General features: G+C 29.4%; 1 protein-coding gene across 1 annotated transcript in view; it reads right to left on the bottom strand.

Annotated features, from left to right (window-relative positions):
• Positions 1-17,785, bottom strand: part of apolpp (retinoid- and fatty-acid binding glycoprotein apolipophorin) — a 248,875-nt gene that overhangs the window by 183,201 nt on the left and 47,889 nt on the right. Inside the window, exons 4-12 of the mRNA XM_081759450.1 lie at positions 17,323-17,505; positions 16,339-16,488; positions 15,072-15,267; positions 14,193-14,445; positions 12,387-12,552; positions 11,734-11,910; positions 10,280-10,432; positions 4,408-4,555; positions 1,581-1,864 (exon numbers count right to left, since the gene is read on the bottom strand). Of these exons, the coding sequence (XP_081615576.1) occupies positions 1,581-1,864; positions 4,408-4,555; positions 10,280-10,432; positions 11,734-11,910; positions 12,387-12,552; positions 14,193-14,445; positions 15,072-15,267; positions 16,339-16,488; positions 17,323-17,505 (1,710 nt within the window). The remainder of the gene's footprint in view (positions 1-1,580; positions 1,865-4,407; positions 4,556-10,279; positions 10,433-11,733; positions 11,911-12,386; positions 12,553-14,192; positions 14,446-15,071; positions 15,268-16,338; positions 16,489-17,322; positions 17,506-17,785) is intronic.

Below are 17,785 nucleotides of genomic sequence, written 5' to 3'. Positions count from 1 at the left end.
AGTGGTCGTTCTGAGCAAAACATTGCGGTGGTTCGTGACAATGTGGCTGTTAGTCCAATGAAATTGGTTCCTCGTCGTTCTCAAGAATTGGGCATAAGATATTCTTCAGTGCAGAGAATTCTCCAGTATGATCTCCATCTTTGGGGTACTCTTAAATCATTGGTATATTTCAATAAACCCCGATCCATCAGTGAATTAAAGGAGGAAATTCGACGAGTCGTCGATGAAATTCAAGTGGAAACTTGTCAGGCAGTCATAGCGAATTTCACGAACAGAGTTATTGCATGCCAGCGCAGCGGAGCAAGTCATATGCCTGACGTCATTCACCATACCTGAAATCGGAATGTGTGATGAACATGTTTATTAATTTTGTTAGTTTGTTTAGAAAAAATGAAGTTCATAATTTGATGGAACGAAACCGGCGCCCTTTTGAATAACCCTGCATTACAGTAAGAAATTAAAAGTCACTATATAAAATAAATATTTTAATAAATAAACTAAATAAGTAATATTTGTTAAAATAATTGGGATTTTTATCATATAACTAAAATAATAAATTTTCACATTTATACCTGCAGTTCTTGTCACAAATGTTTCTTCTATATCATTTCATGTATTATTTGTTCATAAATATAGTTTCTTTTGTTATTCAAATGAATTCCCTCTTAATTCATGCAGGTAAGTAATTTTGTATATGCATTAGTATATTTTATCCAATTTCATTCAAATTACCTAGATCTATTTTCTCTTCTAGCCATGATTTTCTTAAGAATGTTTCGAATACCTATATTTTAGTTAACGATGTAGATTTTTCCCTACAATACTCTAATGCTTATATACTATTAAACGTTTAGATAATTCAGAAGCAGAGAATAAAGTAACAGAAGTTGACAAATTTAAACTACAAGTTCTTTCAGAGTGACGAAATTCAGATTAGAGAAGTAATGTTTATTATATTCTGCAAACAAAGAACAGAATAAGAGAAATATAGTGTTAAGTTTATCCAAGAAACATTGACAGTTACAAAAATTAACAATTATATAGACAATTTCGAAAATTTATTCCTTTCTATGCCAACATTTCTCTCCTTAGGATCGTTTCCTACTATTATATATTTTTCTGCATATCGTCGCATGAGAACCAGAGGAACATAACTTCATTTTTGTAGGTTTACAGGTGAGAGGCCAAAAATAATATTTTCTTAGAAAGATGTGTTTTTAATAAGATGGTAATTGAGCTACATTACAACAGATGATCGACAAGGAGAACAGATGGCGTTCCGTTTCATTTAGACCAAGTGGGACTTTCAAAATTATGTCCAAACATGAAGAAAACAAAAATAGCATTTTTGGAGTTACGTTCCTCTGGTTCTCATGCGACGATACACTTATTACAATTAAATAAAATGACAGCACACTTCTTACACAGTTCCGTCTTATACAGTACAATTAAGTTCATTGATATGATCAATATGGAATAGTTAGGTGACACAAAAGAAGTTTGTGTGAAAGAGTATATAATATCCTCAACTGAATAGAAAGATAATATGCATACAATTACAACGTAAAAAAGTAACTTACATCAAATAAGTTCACTGCTTGACCAAATAGATAGGTAGTGAAGTTGTAGTTAACACTTCGTTGAATATATGATTTCTCAGAGAAAATATTATTTGATTCTAATGCAAAGCCAACATTTACGAGATCAAGAACGTAAGAAAGTTCGTGATTGTGAGAGAATTTGCGTTGATCATGTGGAAATCTTCTATTTGTTCTTACTTCATTCAGTACACGTTGACTCTGAACATGGTCAGGATTTGAACTGCTTCGCAAGTTTCTTAAATGGGAAACAATGAAGTTTCCAACTGAAAGTAAAATAAATTCATAAATAATGGATAATAAGTTATGATCTGTAGTGTTATGAACTATGCTACATATTCACGTTAGAAAGAAATATGATGAAGATAAAATGAAAAATCTTCATCATAAGTAGATATTTAATTTTCTACAATGAAAATTAAGGTCATCTTACTTATATTTTAAATATATTATCCTATACTTATAAGCATAAAATGTATTTATAAGTGCATCCATCTCTACATCGAATAAGTTTTCTTTGTGAGGGACTGTGTTTGTGGGTTTTCTCGAGATTGTCCCATTTCCTCCACTTTATTCATTCCACCATTGCATTCGTTTCTCATCATTATCATTTCCTTTAGGTTAGCCGGCATAACCGTGGGACATAAAACTGAGAAATTTAATTTAATTTCGTTTTCAAATAAGTTTTGCTTTCCTGTTTTCTTAGCATTGTATTACAGAATGCTATTTACTATCAATTATTACATTTTTTAAACTAACAAAACTACAATGATTTCTGACAAACTTTATAAGCATTTTAAAGTATTTTATATATTTTGTCATTTCACTTCAATTGCATAATTGTGATGCACACCTGAAGCCACATAAGTAAAAACACAACTTACAAAGCAATAAATACAAAGTACTCCACAAAAATCAAGTATTTCAATATAATTAAAGCAAGTTTGTACAAATGTTGATTATGTGGTGTTGTTAAGCTTAGGAAATTCCACAATAATAAGTGGGCAGGTCAAACATTATTGTAAAATTAATGGACACAATACAAATTTATATTCATATTTTGATGTATTATTTTAAGTTTACTCAAGAAATCTGAAGGAAAATTTACGATATGTTAGACAGATTTTGAATGGATAACTCATAACAGAATTAATTCTTCTTGCTTCAAACTATTGTAAGGAATACTGTTTTTCTTATCAACAGTCATATAAATATAGTGATAGCAACATCTATACAATAGACAGAAAACGAGATGTATTAGTTAAACTCGGAAGTTAGACTTAGGAAGTAAGTTTCTATTGTGCTTGTTAGATTTCTGGGACTTAGTAAGGTTTAAATGTTTTATTTGGAAAAGAATAAACACTCATGCAAAAGGTTTATCACTGAAGCATTGTTATAACGTCTTAAGATCAAAGAGAAAATAAATACAAATAGATAGATTAAAAATGTATATTTATCACATTTTTGGCAGGAAATATTCATAAGAAAAAAATGAAAATATTTCAGATACAGCTAAGGAAAGACTATATTAATCTTATTGGTATAACTTATAACCAACTTGTTAAAGACCAATCAGTACATTCAGAAATCAGTATCCAAATATGAAATGAATATTCTTCACTAGGTTGGTAGTCTTTATTTCTTACCAGGATGACAATGCATTCAAGTACATTTGATGTATAAATAAACAAAAAGCGAGAATAAAAAGTGAATCATGGGTCTATGTAGCGTTAACCGTTGGTGCGAAACATCATGATTAAATCTCAGGCCTTATGAATTTTTGTTGATAGCATTATGTTTGTGAATTTTCTTTTTCCTTTTTCTTTTTTTTTTCTTTTTTTGAAAGAGGGGAATTTTCCAATGTTTTCTACTACTATTTTCATTCCGTTAATGCGGTTATGTAAATTTATCATCCATACTCTTTAGCTTAACGGATATTATTATGAGATGTCAAACTAATGATTACAATTCCATAAAAACAAAAAGGTTAATAGCCAAAAAAAAAATGTGAAAATAATTATAAAATAGTGTATATTGCATTACACTATATACTATCTGTAATATAAAATCATCACTTTTCTTATATACCTTGCAGTGTCTTGTAATAATTTAGACTTCTTAAGATTTGTAAGAATTTAATTTCCATGTAAAAAGTCAAAAAAAAAAAGATTATTGAAATAGTGATATTATATTTCAGTTGGATGCACTGTAAACTTCGAGAATAATCCGACCAGGTAGTCGGAGAGGTGTGTAGCCAGAAGTAGCACGCGCATGCGATTGTGGTCATTAGTGTACTTAATAACAACAAAATATACCAATTAAAGATATTGTAAGCTATATTAATATAATACATATAAACATATCAACCCGTTCATGCAAACTTTTGCCATAGCGCTCGATCGGAAGAGACGGAGAATGAGGCATATAGATATGTTTTTGGAGTCAGATTGTAAAAACATTTTCATATTCTTTCAATAAAACAGACGGCATAGGACAACGCAACCGTAACAGAATTGAATTATCTTAATATAGTAAATTACCCTGTTTACTATATTATACATGTATTTCAATATACAATTAGCATTACTTTAAAAACTATTACTATTGAAATACTTTACTTTCTTTTATTAGCTTCTAGACTGAAATAATTATAAATCTTACCACTTCCGTCGATTTCTTTCCACAGTTTTCATTATACTCATTATTTTACTTTCTGTTTACTGTGTAACTCAATTACAGTTATAATCAAGTTTCATCAATAATGTTTGACTAAAATATTTAGTAAACTGTTTAGATTTCGAACATTTACCTTGATTGCTTGTTTCTGATTCAAGTAAGTCTTTCAATTCGTTAGCTACTCTTCCACAAGGACACTCAGCAAGTACAAGATAAGCCTCGATTCGAACTTCAGAATCTTCTTCACGATTTTTCAAAACGTCCAAAGCAGCTGATTTGATCTATAAAATAAATGATTAACACTTGAGAAACAAAATCTTTCTAATTAAAAATAAATAAATAAATGAAATGAATGCATAATCTAACACATGTTCTTATATTACATCAGAAGTAATTTATTTTAAGGTATGCTATGAGAATAGCAGATAATTGCAGTCGTAGAGTAGTATTTTCTGTGAGAAACCATAGACCCTGTTATTTACTTGTAAAAGTCAATGACAAACATGTTATAATATTAGCAACATATGATTCGTCACCGAAAATTTAATTATAATCAATAGGCTTGATAGGAATTCGTCTTTGAACTGCATAAAGGAATAATAATAATAATAATAATAATAATAATAATAATAATAATAATAATAATAATAATAATAATAATAATAATAATAATAATAATAATAATAATAATAATAATCGTTTCTCGGCCTTTGGCCCCTTGGTCGCTCATTTCTTCAAGGTTTTCCCTTCTTTTCTGGCCAATTTTCCATCTATGAGTGACTGTCCCTGTCTCCTCGTGGTTGGGCTGGTAACACTGCGGGCAGTAAATCGGCCTTCCAACCTTTATGGTGGGAAGGGTGTCGCAGAAGGGCTCCCAGTGGCTAAAAGGAAACTACTATCTTTTCTCTGTATATATACCTCACTTGGTAGGATGGGTCGTGTGGTCTTTTCTTTTTTAGATCCTATTGCAGGTCGAGAAGCGATTTTTTGTGAATATTGTTTAACTTTGTGGAATTTAGTTCACTTTGTCTAATTTTTTTTTAGTCCTCACATTAGGGCCAGTAATGTGAAGAATTGTCTTGTATATATGCAAGTGAATATATAACTTATTCAATAGTCAATATATTATGGCTCCTACTGGCGAGAATTGTCCTTTTTGTAGTCAGCCCATTTATGGTAGACAGAAGTCCATCAAATGTAATACTTGTTTAATAAAGTGTCATTTTGCATGTGTTGAATCATATTCGAGAGTAGTTCCATTCAGCTGTCTAAATTCTTATGTAATAATTGTATAAAGGGTGACAGAGTTTCTGAAATATCTCAGAAGGATGATAATTTTGGTGATTTTGAAAAGTGAAATTTTGAAGACTCTTTGGAGAAAATTTTTGCAAATAAACTGAATGATCTGAAGAGAGTATTTCTAAGGGAATTTGAAGGTTTGAAAGAGGAAATAATGCAATTAAGATCTCAAAATGAAAAACTTAAAGAATTACTCCTGAATAAATCCTGTAATTGTTTGAGGAATGTATCAGTAGAACCTTCTCATAAAAATCCTAAGGTCGTTGATATAAGTGTTCCTGATCATTTCCCAGAATTAACTAGAAATGAGAATATACAATTTTCAGACTGCAATCAGGAAGAAGTTGAGTTTGATGCGAACAAAGATCAATGGGTTCAAGTTATTTTACGTAACAAAAGGAGATTAGAGAACAAAAGATCAAGAGAGACAGATAATAGAAGGAATTTCAGCACTGGTTTAAATAAAACTCAACATAAGTTGACTTCTGGTAGTGGTTCTGATAAAATTGATTTGGTTGCTAACAGTAGAAAAAGGGCATTATTTGTTACTAGATTTGATCCGTCAGTAAAAGAATGTGATGTTGAGAATATTGTGAGTGATAGAAATGTGACCTATGTCAAATGTACAAGACTAAAAACTAACAACTAATGACTATGCCTATTTTCATGTTGAAGTGTTTGAAGCTGACTTTGGAATTATTAATGATCCTACGATTTGGTCCAGTGGTCTACTAATTGGTCCGTTTTATGGCAAACTCTTAAAAAACTAATTCTGAAAATCAAATAAATAATGTTAACAACAATAACTAGTTCAACATGGAAGTCCGTATTTTGTATCAAAATGTTCGAGGACTTAGAACTAAAAGTAATATATTTTTTTTCTTCTGCTGCCGATTGTTCTTTTGATATTATTGCTGTAACTGAGTCACGGTTTAATCATAAACTACATATTGATGACTATTTTCCTGAAACTTACAAATATTTTCGTTCCGATATGAATTATATTATTGAACAGTGTAGCAGAGCTGGTGGTGTTTTGCTAGCAGTTAAAACAAATATAAATTGTCAAAGGAGATTTGGCCTGGAAACTGAAATTGAGTGTGTTAGGATTGAGATCGATACATTCAATGGGAAAAAATTATTAGTTGCATGTTGCTATTTTCATCGAACTTATTCTGTTACAAATTTTACGAACTATCTTAATTATATTGTTTCCAAAGTGAACTTTTTGAACTATGAAGTAGTGATTATTGGTGATTTTAATATATCTAAAGTTGACTGGACGAATAGAAATTTCTCTAATGATATAAATTATTATTCTAGAATCAAGGCTAAAGTTCTATTTAATTTTTTAGATGATATGAAATTGAACGTTGATTCAGGGACGTCTGGTTTTGATTTAATTTTGTACAACACCTATGTTCAATCTAGTAATTCTGTAGTATCTCTGGTTCCGCCTGATCAGTACCATGATCCTATTGAGATTATTGTTAAATTATCATCTCTAATACAGGTGATACCAAGTGATAGCTTTTTGTTATATCAAAAAGGTGATTATCTTTCTTTATATAAAGAAGTCCAAAGGCTTCCTTGGGCCAATATTTTGTTGAATCCAGATATTGATATTGTTGCTCAAAATATTAATGATGTTATATTGACTGCAATTAGGAATAATGTTCCTTTAGTAACCAAATCAATTTCCAAATATCCGAGATGGTATTCTCGTAATCTAATTTATTTGCTTAAAAAAAAGAATAATGCTCATAAGAAGTATAAAAGAACCCAATCTCTTCAAGATTATAATGTATTCTCTAAATATCGTTCTGATTTTAAGAAGCAACTTACTATTGATAAAGCTAAATATTATAGTAAAATTGAGAATAGTTTAAAAAATAATCCTAAAAGATTTTGGAAGTATACGAATAATAAAATAAATGCTAAAGATGGACATAAGGCAATGTTAGTTGACGACGAATTCCTCTCTGATCCTCGACTGTTATCTGAAGCTTTGGCCAAGCAATTTGTAGCTGTTTATCATAAAGGTGAAATTAATGTGAATGATGATAAATTTACTTTTATGTCCAGTCAATTTTGCAGTGGTCAAATATCTTTTTCTACTAAACAGGTAATTGATGTTATTAAAGCTTTAAATGTTAAAGCTTCTGTAGGTCTTGATCACATTCCTATTTTTATAATTAAAGGTATATCTGAAATAATTGCACCAATTTTGACATCATTGTTTAATTGGAGTTTAGCATCTCATTTCTATCCTTATGTATGGAAAACTGTTGTTGTAATTCCAATTCCGAAAACAGACGGAAGGTTCGTAACTGATTATAGACCAATCTCTATTCTTGATGTAATACCTAAAATTCTTGATCAACTTATTTACAATTATCTTTATAGTTCCGTCGAACATTGCATTATTTCTGAACAGTATGCTTTTTATGAAGGGTAAATCAACTGAACTAAATTTGAATAAATTTTTGATATTGGTTTCTCCGGTTGTGCATAATCGTGGTCAAGTCGATATTATCTATTTTGACTTTGCTTTTGACAAAATATCTCATTATATTCTTCTTAAGAAACTTCATTCTTTTGAAATTCCTAAATCTTTGATAGTTTGATTCGCTTTCTACTCGTTTGATCGTAAATTTGTAGTTAGATATATGGGTTGCAAGTCATCTGTGTTCAAGATTTCTTCGGGTGTTCCTCAAGGATCCAATTTGGATCCATTATTATTTTTAATATGTCAATGACATTGGTAAATATTGGTCAAAATGACATGTCAATGACGTTGGTCAAAAGCTTTAGTATTGTCCCTTTTTACTGTACGCGGATGATCTGAAGATATTTTCTGAAATAGTAAGTAATCAGGATCACCTTAAATTACAAGCCGATATTAACTCAGTTTATCAATGGTCCATACAAAATTTACTTCCCTTGAACATGAAAAAAATAAACTTTATATCGTTCTCTAGGAAAACGAATATATCCTATTTTTCAAACTCAATAAATCAGCATACAATTCAAGCTGTTTCAATAAACAACGACTTAGGTGGTATGATGGATTCCAAGTTATTATTCGATCATCACATTTCTACCATGGTATCTAAGGCTAGAAGGAACCTGGGACTCATCAAATGGGTTGCCAAAGATTTTAAAGACATTGCAACATGTAAAATCTTATATTGTGCATATGTTCGATCCCATTTGGAATTTGCTATTTTAATTTGGAATCGTAATCTTACTAGTATCACTCAAGTTCTCGAGTCAGTCCAGATTTTTTCCTGACTTGGTTAAAATATAAATTTAAATTACACGAGATGACTAATAGGGAGATTCTTGCTAAGCTTGATTTACTAGTTCTTGAAGTTCGGATAAATTTAAAGCAAATAAAATTCATTCATGATATAATAAATGCTAGATTGGATTTAATTGAATATTTATATATTAAAGTTCCCCCGTATAATTCTAGGGTTTACCGTTCTATATTATGTAACAATCAATTGGTAGGTTCTCCACTATTTACTAGTGTTGACAATATAAATAAAAATTCTCTCAAAATTGATTTATTTGATCCGGATTTTTCTTTACTGAAAAAACAATATTTGGAATGTTTTACCTAATAAATATATTAAATTCACCATGATTTGGTATATTGTCTGTTGAATTCCTATTGTCTTTGTTTTATCTACATTGTTTATATCTGTTTATGTGTATTATTATATAATTTCTTTGTAATTTGTTCATTTTTTATTATTATGTTCATTATATTTAATTTCTTAATAATACATTATGCTCGATTTAATAGCTATTTAATCGAGGTTATGTCGTAATTTTACTTTATAATTTAGTTTGTATCAAACTTATGTGCTAATTTTTTATTTGGTATTTGTCAAGATGATTTGATGTATTTTTAATTTATTTGTTTTGTTTTGTCTGTATCTCTTGTAATCTTTTATTGTATATTATTGTACAGCGAGGGACACTTCTAAATGGTACAGCCATATATGGAGATTTACGGCTAAGGTGTACCATTTAGAAGTGTCCCCCGCTGTACATTATGACCATTTTGGCTTCGGCTGTGGTCTTTATTATCAATAAATTCAAATTATTATTATTATTATTATTATTATTATTATTATTATTATTATTATTATTACTATTATTATTATTATAATAAACTGAATACTGTATATTCAGAACTGCACATTTCATTCTACACAGCTGATAATTTGTCTATTACATTATCTGAGAAAGAAAATGTTCAAAAGATACAAATTTACGTATATCACGATTTTAACTTCAGAAATGTTGTTCCTTAAATTAGAGTAAATGTGCTGTGTCTACCTGGGTACTAGATTATTACTTTCTAAATTTCAAGTTAAACATTTGTATACTCTTTACTCATTTGTACTATAATTCAATGTAGTCTACTTTAAATAAGGAACAAGAAAAAACATCTATTTGGTTTAAGTCTTTTATATTCTAACAGTTACTTTGTAATTAGAGATAGGTTTATAAACTTAAAGCAATTTTATTAATTGCACAGTGTTATCTTTAGTATACTACTGTAGAATGATATATAAAGCTGATTAAATGAACGGTTAGGAAAATGATTACATATATTCTGATAATTTCAAGTAAATACATGTTAACTTCTTTTCCACTTGAACATTTTCATTAATATTATATAAACTCACCTGGTGGTTGCAAGTGTCCTTGCGTGCTGCTTCTAATGCTGCAACTCTTACTCGAGCAGATGTTGATCGGTCTGTTATGCATGTACGAAGTTTCTGAGCTACTTGATCAGTAAGGTGACCTGCGTTTCCAATAGCTTTCAATGCCACAATGATCTTTTTTTTTTAAAGGAAGAAGAAAAGAGTTGTCAATAAAATATTTTCAAAAATATCAAGAATGGTAGTCATACCATGAAATTTCGAAAACTATACTTCAGAAATAATTACGTTAAAATGCATTCAAATTTCATATTTTGTTAACTTCAACACAATTTCACACATATACAGGATCCTTCATTTGATATAACAAAGAAGAAACAAACCTATATAAATAGAAAGGACTACAAAGATATCGTATGTTGTATCTTACAAATGCATTAAATTTAAAATAATACTTAAAATATCAGCCTATTGTCCAGGATCTGTTAAATCTCTATCTATTTTCTGGCTATTATACTGCCAAAAATCACGGTTATCTGTTTTTAGTCTATGGTCATCTTTCTTAAATGACTAACATAAACTAATTATTGAGATTCAATTTTTATATAACTGACACAATACAAATTTAATTGTAATTTTTTGTTTTCTCTTTTTATAACATGATTCTGATATACATACATTGTAATAATTCAGAAAAGTGAGTATGAAAGTCATTTTATATACAAAAAGTCAGAATTTAATTATGAACCGTTAAATAATAATAATAATAATAATAATAATAATAATAATAATAATAATAATAATAATAATAATAATAATAATAATAATAATAATAATAATAATAATAAAAAGTTATACTTCATGATTTTGTTACTTTTGACATTTAGAAAAGATGCTAGCACACTAAAAGCTGGTAATTGAATTTGGGCAATATGAAAACCGGAAGATAGGAGAAATTTTAACATATATGATCCTGGTTAAATTGTATAACTTTTAAGTATTCTAAAGTATATCGTTTATGGAATCTAGACTATGATATATCTTCCCCACTTTTATTTACGTGCATTTGTTTTTTATTATACTAGAGGCAGGTTCCGTCGAGACCCAAAATGGTTTTGATGTTAGCAGGTTATGAAATACTTGCTCATTTAATTGACTTTTATAAAATATTCTTGTTTTTAGATATTAATCATCATTAATTTATTTATAGCTTGCAAATTAAAACTATTAGTGTCAACTAGATAAATAGTTCAAGCTTGAGAATAATATAATAAATCAACTAAACTACTAACAAACAAGAAGTATTCATAGGAAATGTTATTATCAACACATTTTACACATGTTATTCTCTTTTTTCTACTTAAATTTAACCTCCTATTTTTGATATAATGTGTTTCACTAAATTAATGTTTCTGCTCTTCTTTCTGTTTTATATAATCTTCATTTAAATTAATCTAGTTGAATAAATTAATACTTACATGATCTTCTTCATCACGAGTAGCTGCAGCACAATTGGATTGGAGGCGAGATGCAAATGCATTTAGAAGTTGTTCATATTCCGGTACGTCTTCACAATTGTGCTGACTGCAAAACCTGTCCGCAAGAGCTCCAATTCCTAAGTAAGCTACATTTGGAACATCACCTTGTAAAAGTGACTAGAAGAAAGAAAGCACAAGCGAGACTGAGCACCTAAAACCATAAATCACTGGTTAATAAACATTTCACATTAAACAAATTCAAGTAATGTAAGCCTTCTGAGGACTTTCTAAAAACATTTCTTTAAGTGTCTGTAACTATTTTTATCGTATCTAGTAACAAATAAAATTATAATTGATATGTTAATATTATTGAATGCTTCATCCTTTGAGTGGACTCTAATAAATAATTAGTAAGATTTAAACTTTTCCTCATATTAAAAGTTCTGAAATTAAATGAGAAGTTAGTTTTTAACTTGATGTCCGATGAAGTGGAAATGATTAAAATATATCCCTTCTTGATTCAAAATAAAATTAAATTTTTATCACCCTTCATTTTGTTTCGGTAACCATATCTTTGAGCTTAAAAAATGAAAATGTAAATTTCAAAAGATATTTAATAAGAAAATAATATTAAGAGAAAATAATATCCTTACTACAACATCTTGAAGAGCTGCTCTATTAGGGTGCCTGACTAGGCCAAAACTAAAGTAAACCAATCTAGCTCTTAAACCAGAAATTTCACCACTCCTTAAAAGCTCTGCAATAGCTCGAACTGATTCTCCAGTGCCTGCTCGAGTTAAGGCATCTAAAAATACTTTCCTAGAGAAAAAACAATAAAGCGAAATAAGAAGAATGAAGTATAACTCAAATCTTAAAATAATGAGATCATACTCTGTACATTTACTATTTAAAAGTAAATGATTAATACTATTGAATAAAAATACAATGACACTCTAAATTAAAAAAATAAACAGCAAAAAATTAATCTTATTTAACATTTTCTGTTTTTTGAATTTGAATTATTTTCTCATGTTAACTTTAAATGCTATAATGCAATGCCTGAGGAAAGAAGAAATATTAATGGTCAAGCCAATAGATCATGAATAAGATCGAAAATGATCATAACATTGGACCAAAGAAATGATGAAGAATTAGCATATCTTCCAGGTTGTTATAGTAGACAATAACTGGTAATCCCTTCTTCTCCTTCACACATTCGCTTTGAGCCCTCCATTGTGTATTCATGCAAGTAAATGACATGTTACTATTCTTTTAACCACAAAGTTTCCATACGCCCAGTTTCTACGAATGTAGAAATAGTTCAAAGGATGTAATAACAATAATAATATTTCTGTCTCTCTCCTTTCAGGCTACTTTCTTTTAAACTGTGATAAAAAACCTTATAAAATTAATAACCTGTCATCACAAAAAAATTATCTCTGTTTATAACATAGTTTCTCCAAGATGATGGAGTTTACTAATGCACCTATAATCCCTCCCTTCTTTACTCTGTGACCTCTATATTATTTCCTGAGTTCAAAAAGTTCATATATATATAAAATCATGTTCTTGCTTCAAGCGCTTCAAGGAAGTTCACTTCATCTGCGTCAGTCGTACAGAATTCGCCCAAATAAATGTCTTTGTCCATATTCTATGAAAACTACTACAGATATTTTTTTTCAGGTTTTTACGTCCAATAGTTCGAAAGAAACATATATAATAATGAAATATGTCACCTTTTCATATCATTAAACTTTCAAAATTATTTCAATTTGTTTTGGAGAATAATTTGAAGCAGGCATTCACCAGTTGTTACACCAAAAATGGTCTAGATACATAAAGTAATTTATGCATTATGATATATCTCACAAAAGAACGCTTTCTTCATAAGATTGTAGCTCTTGCAAAAGTATTAATTGTTTGAGAACTACTAAGATTTATTTGAATCTTGGTACAAATTCTTAAATTTCGTAATAAATTTCGTTAATTTTAACATTCATGATAAACAATATAACTCACTTCTATGTTCATGAATTATAAACAACATTTTCATCATAATTTTTCTATTGAATTTGTCACTAATCTTAAAAGTTTGAAAATACCTAGATAATGTAATACCTTAAAGTCTGAATAAGTCTATCGAAGAAAAATAATTATCCTTAAAATTAATATTAATTGAGTCTAATAAATACAAATGTTGGCTTATACAAAACTAAAACAAGAGAAATGCATGAAATTCAAATAGATCTTTCAGTGCTCCGTCTACTGATATGTTCGGGTTGATAAAAATTTCTATAATTCTATTGCCATATCATTCGAAAAATGACAGTAAATTCTAACACTTGTAAAATCGATTGTTCTGATTGCAGAGTTCTTCGTATTTTCTAAATATTCACTCTATGAATACGACAAGTTATGAATATTTAGTAACATTTGCATTACGTGAAAACTAAACATACCTAGCAGCTTCACTGTTGGAAAATCCTGCTCCAGATCGTGCTTGATTGTAGACAGATAGAATATTTTCTTTGCTGCTACCTTGAATAACGTGAATGAGACGAGAATATGCTCTAGCAGCTCCTTGGCGTACGGTCACTTCAACATTTTCATACGCTCGTTTTAGTGCCTGAAGGAGTGCATTTTGATTGTTGCCAATTGAAGAAGATGCAGCATGATGATCAAAGAGAATGGTTTGTGGAATATTAACATTACCTATGAAGGAATAAGATTTAAAAAAAATAAAAACACATTGAATAATTCTTAAAACCAAAAGGACATAATATCATCGTTGAAATAGTTTCTATAATTAAATTTAGAATAGGTTAAATCAGTAGTAAATTCATACTTTAGAATAATTGTATAGCATTGCTTAGTATTTACAAATTACATATGACATATTGCAGAACTTCTTTCCGAAAAATTTTAATTTGTTGAGATAAAATATTATTGTTGCCATATTGAAGCAATTTTATAATCTCTGAAACCATTAGAAAAGAACTACAGTTCTATAGAGGAAAGGATTTGGTTGGAAAAATGTATACGAACAAATCTCTATTATTTGAACAAAATCAACTATATAAATATTTTCAAGTTTCTGGTTCTGAAATTTCATACTACACACCTACCTCATAAACAACACAATTTCCTACCATAATCATTTTCGTTCCTTTTCAAATTTTTATGCCTTAGTGATACTATTAATAAGCATATTATACAACCCTTCAAACATTTATATTTGTTTTCAGAACTGTAATAAATAAACTATTAAATTACTATTAAAGAAGAAAACATATTCCTTTTTTCCTTGCAAAGAATAACAGATGAAAATTGAATCGTACCACGAGCACTGCCGCTGGAAGCCTGATGTGATTGCAGTTCTAAACGTGTTGTTACAACAGTTCGTGCACCTTGGTTCTGATTAGAGAAAGGCCTAAATTGATATTGTTCCTTGCTAACCACACTACGAATGATTCCACTGGCTACTCTTTGCTCTACTTGCTGCTCAGCATTCAAAATTGGAAGAGATTGGAACTCCTGCAAGTAGTTACAAATGAAAATAGTATCCAAAACGTGATCTTTAATTAATTGTGTATAGAGAGAATATAACTCTACAAAATCTACATATTATTTATAAAAATCATAATTGAATACATGCACTATATATTACACAAAATATAACGACCTCTAGTAATTGAATATGATGTGGAATCACACGGATACAAGAAACATGATTTTAGAGAGATTTTATCGAAAATCTGGTTCAGTTCCGGATTCTTCTACCATAATATATCGTTTGTTACCACATATGTATTAGTATCATACTATAAGGTAGACATCATATAGAGATTGCATTTCCCTTAGCAAATCTCAGGCCTCCCTTCATAGCTCCACCTCTACATAGTCTTATATATATGCCCACGTATCTCCAGTCTCTTCATAACAATCCCTGAAGATGAATGCAATGTCTGCACTCGAAATGTTGGAAGTCAATATTTTCATCTGTCTGGTAGCTCGAAAAAAACTTACTAGTATGTGGAAATTATTTCTGTACGTTTTTTTTATATGTGGTAATTATTTCTGTACGGATAGTTTTTGGATTTGCTAACATGTAAGTGAATGAGAAGACGAAAGGGGAAGTAAGTGTTTCAGTGTTTCTCCGACAGCAATGGTATGTTTAAATTTTTAGATAAATTCAATTACCTCGTATCTTATTAAAGAACTCTCAATAAGAAATTATTTTTTCTAATCTTCACACACAACTGAGGAAAAGACTCAATTTTAATAAAGAAAGTAACTTAGGAAGACAACTGTTTAAGGTATTATAATCTCAAAAGAAGTTAAAGTTACTTTAAATAATTGTTTTAAAACACTTTTCCTTGAAGACAGTGCTATTAATAAAATCCGTATGATAATGCACTTTAATTAGTTATATGGAAGTTGACGTAGTCCACTATCTTAATGCGTGAAATCCTTTAAAACACTAATTCGATCCAAAAACTTATATTACTTTCTCTGTGCGCAAAAAAAAGGACATGAATGTTCCTTCAGATATGCCACAGAATAAGTTAATAATACACTTCAGAACATAAACAATATCATAATTACCGAGTTAACATAGTATGGCACCGTCTTATAATCATTATGGACATCTTCTCTATGTCTGCATCTATTCAGATTTCTTGATTTCGAAATCACGTAATCGTCTCCATCTCGTGAAGTTCTATAGTCGGTAGGGCAGGTACCAAAAATGTCAGTCTGAAAAATGGAAGAAATGTATGTGGCTTAGTTACATAATATACAAATATTTAATAAAATGTCAAATAACTTTAGAAAGGATATTTACATTTATATGAAATATGTAATATTTGTATAAATAGTTATTTCTTAATATGAATTATGTGATAACATGCTACTAAAAGCTCATTCCATATCTTTCATACGATATGTATAACATAAATGGTTTAAATATTAACCAATAAGTATTTTTCAATCTTATGACTTACCTTCATTTCTAAAGGATAATCTTATTAGTTTCGAAAACCAATCTACATCACAAATCTCAAAACTCTAAACATTCTTTAACCATATACACATATGTCATGATAGGGCAAAAGAGTATATGTCAAGGAACATAAATTTAGAGGAAATTTTCTACAATATTCTCATAATTGGTGGAACATTTTTATCGAGCTTTTTTCAACTAAACATACCATATATACAGCCCAAATATTCGTTCCAAGTTGTATTAATTTCTCCATGGACCGGGATAAATAAAACATGTAAATATTTCAAGTATTTATTTTCACCATTTTTCTGACTTTAGCTCTACCTATGCTCTTGACCATTCTTGGGCCCTAGCATTATATGTTGTGTTCTGAACTAATAGAAATATTCCTTTATATTATTTTATGGACTTCAAACATTCCATTTTATATTTTCAAATAAAGCTAGTTTTATTTAGTTTTATTGAATTTAAGACAAGGTAGCGTGATAGGAAAACATACCACATTGATCAAAAACAACATGTATTACTTAATAGATACTCAATAAAATTGACTATTTTAGCATATTAAAAATAGAGGAGCTCACCTCAACAGATTCACCGCTGCCACGGAATGGGACAGCTACTTGAAGCAGAGAAATGACACCTCTTTGGACGTTAAGTCCAGCTGGTGATTCGTTTCCTGATGTGCATAATTGGTCTTCTACAACGCCGTTTTGGTATGTAAATCTAACGGGTTGTTGTTCAAGAGCTTGTAATGTTCCATAGTTCTGTAATAAACAAAATAATACGTATAAGTTATGATTTAGAATGCTATCCACAATTGCAGAACAGTCTTACATATATGTAATTAATTAACTACTGATTTTTGTTCTCAGCCTGTTTTGATTTTATTAACTACTGATTTTATCATTTCTCTATTTCTCTTCGCAGTTATTTAAATTTAAGTGGAAGAAACTGTCCATAATGTCACGCATTTGCATATTAAATTAATTAATTTTATTCAATTTAGTATCATTTAAATAAATTTTAGAGAGACCTTTCTCATTA

This window comes from Thermobia domestica, chromosome 5 (genome assembly GCF_964235325.1).
Source record: "Thermobia domestica chromosome 5, izTheDome1.hap1.1, whole genome shotgun sequence".
Classification (NCBI taxonomy): domain Eukaryota; kingdom Metazoa; phylum Arthropoda; class Insecta; order Zygentoma; family Lepismatidae; genus Thermobia; species Thermobia domestica.
The sequence above is the reverse complement of the archived record's forward strand: the minus strand, read 5'-3'. Positions and strand labels throughout refer to the sequence as shown.